Source organism: Chaetura pelagica, unplaced genomic scaffold (genome assembly GCF_000747805.2).
Source record: "Chaetura pelagica isolate M959 unplaced genomic scaffold, ChaPel_1.0 scaffold7, whole genome shotgun sequence".
Classification (NCBI taxonomy): Eukaryota; Metazoa; Chordata; class Aves; order Apodiformes; family Apodidae; genus Chaetura; species Chaetura pelagica.
The window spans coordinates 3,053,287-3,058,364 of record NW_009953920.1 but is presented as its reverse complement, the minus strand read 5'-3'; the positions used below and the strand labels follow the sequence as shown (position 1 = coordinate 3,058,364).

Genomic DNA, 5,078 nt, shown 5'->3' with positions numbered 1-5,078 from the left:
CCTGACTAGATCAGGCCCCGAAGAAAACTTGGTGTGAATGAAATGTGTTTAGTTTTGTTCTTGTGAGTTGAGATACTCTTGACACTCAGGGTCTCCTTTAATTTCTGGAGATCCAGGAATTTTTCTTCCATTATTTGGATAGACACACCAGCATCCAGCAGACTCTCCATCCAGTGAAGTTTCGCACTAGAATATTATTAGCAAAAACCCCCCACAATTAAGTAACTGTAAACAGAATATTACCTGTGAGATAGTGCAAGCAGAGCTGTTGGATAGAACTAGTGTCAAAAGGTGGAGATCTGCCATGCACAGACATTTTGAATGCAGCTGTCTCCTCTCTGACAGAGCCTCTGACCAACACACTAGGTTAGGGAGCCAAGCTCAGCTACCACAACAGCAATATCAGATTTAAAATGTAGTATCTTCCAACATGAGAAACTGAAGGAAGGCAGAATCTTTGAGCTGGTAGAGTGAGAGCAATGACTGGATGGTCTAGTTCTTCATGCAAGGAGGCAAGTAGGGTGGGTTTTTTCTTGGGTAGGGGGTTAAACTGACTTCTGTTTGTGCCTCATTAGATCCCAGGTCACAATGTTTGTGAGTCACACAGTGGTGCCATGCCCAAAAACAAGGAGTCTCGGTGACACAGATTTATGCAGACCTACTAAATTGTGAGTGCATGACCTGTGGTTACAAGGATGGGACTTGAGGTTTAGAGCTTTGGTTAGGTTTGCAGATGACTCTCACTATAACTTGCAATAGGTTTTTTTGAGGCTAGAATGGAAATGAGCATATAACATAATCCATAGGCAGCACAACTCAGTATTTTTGTTCTACTTTCAGGAAGATAATTTTGCTCAAGAGAGTTTTTCCAGTGTGAGTTTTTCACTGCCTGGAAGGAGAGAGCCTTCTTTCTCCAGTAGTGGCTATTATATATCCAATATAATATATATATAATATAATATATAATATAATATAGCCTGGCTTTGCAGGCAGTATGTTGGAAATTATGAATTTATGTCAACTGGGAATATGGTAACAAATTAGGTACAAGGAGCCTGTAAAAGATACTGAAGAAGGCCTTGCATACACCTGTTCTGTGAATCAGAAAGGCTTCTTCCTCCACTGCTGTCAGGCCACAGCATGCAGCTCACTTTTAAGAGAAGGACAAACCATCTGCTCCCACTATTAAGTATTCCTGTTTTCTCAATCTGCTTTTTCAGCAGCTGCAAACTCATGCGTTTGGGAGCAGCGGGCTATGAAAGGGTTGGCTGTGTCAGGCTAGTCACAGCACAGCTGTGAGCTGACAAGGGAAAAGGCACATACCTGTTTGCTTTGGTAAAATCCATTCTTGTTGCAGTTGGGCAAGTAGAATTTGTAAATCTCCCCTCCACGCCTCTGCTGTGCCTTTGCCAATTTATACAGGGCTCTGTAAAGTTCCTTCTGACAAGGTCCCTGCAGGAAATACCATGCAAATGTTGCCGATACCAAAATCACAAGGAAACCACCCAAACAAAAAGTGATCAGTATAAAGCTAGCAAAAAGCTGGAAATACCTATCAGTCACGAAATCTGCACCAGGCTGCACTGGATATAGTCTTTAGTTGCTTCAGAAGCACAGGCAGAAAACCATGGTGTTGCATTTAGGCCTTTGTTTTTATTCTTTCAGGTATTTTCTGTCCTCAGAAACATGATGATTTAAGTCCTTAAATTGCCACATAAGGAAATTTAACCTCTACTGAATAAACACATTACTGCTCAGAGGGTACAATCTCTCCTCACAGAATCATCCTGGTTGGAAGGGACCTTGAAGATCATCAAGTCCAACCATAACCTAAATCCCCCTTCCATAACCTGATTTACCCCTTCAGTGCTTAAATCATGTCATTAAACACTGTATCTATATTTCTTTTAAATAATTCCAGGGATGGTGATTCTACCACCTCCCTGGGCAGCCTGTTGGGGAGGTGCACATTAGGAGGCTGGAGTACATGAGACTAGCCATGTTTTCTGTGTTGCCATGACATTGTGCTCTGTTGATATATGGAGAATATGTGCACATATATAGAAGGTGCAAGAACAAACATCTGTATGTTAGTTATATTTTGTATAGGACAGAGCTGTTGCCAAAGCAGAATAGACAGCATCCCTGTGGCTTTAAGATCCAAACTCAAAATGCCTGGAACTGGGGATGAAGAACTGCTTGGAATATTCACTGGTTTCACAATTTGATCACTTTCTTTTATAAAGTCACAATTGCTGTATATTAATGGTACCAAACATGTTCAAATGAGTCAAATGGGAGAAGCGACCGAACAAATATCTATCTACTTTAGAGTGAAAATAATCATACCCTCTGCTTTTGCAAGACTTCCTTCTGCCAGCCCTTCACAAAAGCAATCCTATTCAAGTCAATTGGGTTTATCTGTGACCCAGGATGAGAAAAGGACCTTATATGTCTGAACTGGACCTAACAGCATTTATGTATAATAGTTCAAACTAAATCAGAGTCTTGTCCTGGATGTGGAATGAGGCTTCCTAGGGTGGGATGGTGCTTAGTAGGTTTTTTATTTTTGTTTCATTTTGTGACCATCATGAAACCGTGCTTCTGTGGTGTCCAGTTCCAATTCAGCTCCACTGGCTCCTTGGGATTCGTCTAACTGTGCTTCTCTGGTGCCCTCAAGTGGAACACGGACCTGATTGCCAAGTCCCCACACCCCCATTACCCACTTTTTTGCAGTGTCGAAGGCAAAAGCTTACTGCATTTGCTGAGCTTTCTGTCTTTTTACACACATCTACTTAATAACGTCTCCTTGTGATCAGAAATAAACACGGTTTGCTTTGCCATGGCGTTTCATCAAGAACTGTATGTAAGGACTCCCTTTTACCTCACTGAGCATTGGATAAGTGACAACTGCCTTTTTTTCTTTTCTTTTTTTTTAAAATCAAAACACTAAGGAGTCCAAGATTTTAATATGGCATCCTGGAAAATAAGGGCCCATATGACAGGAAATGCAGAGAAAGATTCAGCATCTGCATGAAATTTATATAGGACATACTTGATGCACACCTCTCTATTGCTCCTGCCATTTTGTCTGTTCCTCAAACATCTGCTAAAGCCATTCCAAAAGTCTGCTTGCTAGGTACGCAAAATATGGATATCCCAGTGTTGCTGCTAGAATTCCTTGTACATTTTCGCTTTATATTGTGAATCAATTGCATCTACTGAAATGGTCTCTGAAAGATTTGCAAAGAAAACCCACCTGCTCTTTCCATTTCTTGAGTTCAGATACTCTCTTTGCTTTCATGTTTTCATATGCAGTAATGGCATTCCAGGGGACGGATTTGTCCTGGCCTATGAGAAACATCAACTGATAGTTCAGCAGTTGATCCTGTGTCATTTCAGTGCTTTCCAAAGGCATATCTTCAGGTTCGATGGAGTCTAGAAAGGAATGATATTAAGGTATCTTTGGTGAACTTTTGCATTTATATCTCTGAGTTTAAAAAATAAAGAAAAAGAAAAAGAATCAACAACAACAAATAATATCTAAAAGAGATCAATTACAGTAACTCTTGCAGAATTACTAAGTTACATGTGCAGCAGAGAAAATTAAACTTTTGCCATAAATTCATATAAGGATGCATCAGCTTTTCTCTAACAAGTTTGTTATTTTATGATCCTTCAAAATCACTCTAATACCAAAGATGAAGCTGCAGCCAGTCTGTTAGAAATAAATAAAAAAATCTTGAATTCAGTGGGTTATAGATACTTTGCTACATGAGGAAAGACTGGAGTTAAATATGTAATGAATTTAGATTTTTGTCAGCATGATGTGTTTCAGTTTTTATTCAGGAGAGGCAGTGGTTCAGACCTGACCTCATGGCATCCTGCACTTTGTTCTGTGGCTTGCCTCACATATAAGAAGCGGTAGCAATTTACAGGAGCCAACAGTAGCTCACGTTGGCCAGCAGTGAATCAAATATCCAGAGAATGGAAGAAACAGGATATGCCTGGTCATGGCCTGCACTCCAGTGCCTAATTAAGCACATGTGAACTCTCCTAATGGTGGTAGCAGCAGAAGCTCTATGCAATTGCAGGGAGTCATAATGAGATAAAAGCTGGAACGATGTCTAAATAACTTGTATGATCAAGTCTGTAAGCAACCATGCAATGGGCTTTGTTTTTCCCTTTGACAATGTTTAAGAAAAAATAAAGGTGGGAAGTTGTGGAAAAGAAGGAAGGAAGGAAGGAAGGAAGGAAGGAAGGAAGGAAGGAAGGAAGGAAGGAAGGAAGGAAGGAAGGAAGGAAGGAAGGAAGGAAGGAAGGAAGGAAGGAAGGAAGGAAGGAAGGAAGGAAGGAAGGAAAATACTAGACCTTTTTAACTGCAGGAAGCTTAAACACTCAGTTTAGTCACTGTTCTCTCCCCTCCTCAGCCCCCCCAAATGCAAGTGAAATTCCACTTACTGTCACAAATGGCCACTGTTATTTTGAGTCAACAATTACTTTTGTGATGCTACTGAGTTACCTTATTCAGCACTGCGTGAACAAAGCAGTAATTGCGGTGGAAACAATAATAATAAACGTTAAAATAATAGCACTGAAGAACATTCTGATCATCATATAACATAAGATGCTTGATATATCTTTCTTCTCAAAGATACTTTGGCTAAGACTGCACTACTTCAGATACATTTTATTCTTGAAATGCAGTCAGGCACAAAGCCTGTTTAGGTATCTTCATTCCCTATCATGACTTTTGGAGATGGACATAAACAAAGTCTATAGAAAACATATGTCCTATTCTAGCTACTGCTTACTACTAAAAAAATCTATCTATAGCTTCCCACAGACCTTACTCTAAGTACACTCCACCCTCCCATTACTACGCTGTAGGGGTTTCCTGCTTGCTGCCGGTGGCGTCAAAGTTTGCTTCGAACTTCTCGGCTCCGCATCAGGACGCGTCTCCCCTGGCACAGGTCAGAGCACGTTTTCCTGGGAAAGGCAGTCCATGTCCCCTAATTTCCAAACGCCTGCCTAAATTTGCTCATTTTCCCAAGCTCCTGCCGCCCACTTCCCTGCCC

At 40.8% G+C, this 5,078-nt stretch overlaps 1 protein-coding gene across 1 annotated transcript in view; it reads right to left on the bottom strand.

Annotated features, from left to right (window-relative positions):
* Nucleotides 1-48: 48 nt before the first annotated feature.
* Nucleotides 49-5,078, bottom strand: part of IGFBP1 (insulin-like growth factor binding protein 1) — a 14,909-nt gene continuing 9,879 nt past the window's right edge. Inside the window, exons 2-4 of the mRNA XM_010001549.1 lie at nt 3,260-3,438; nt 1,324-1,452; nt 49-186 (exon numbers count right to left, since the gene is read on the bottom strand). Of these exons, the coding sequence (XP_009999851.1) occupies nt 49-186; nt 1,324-1,452; nt 3,260-3,438 (446 nt within the window). The remainder of the gene's footprint in view (nt 187-1,323; nt 1,453-3,259; nt 3,439-5,078) is intronic.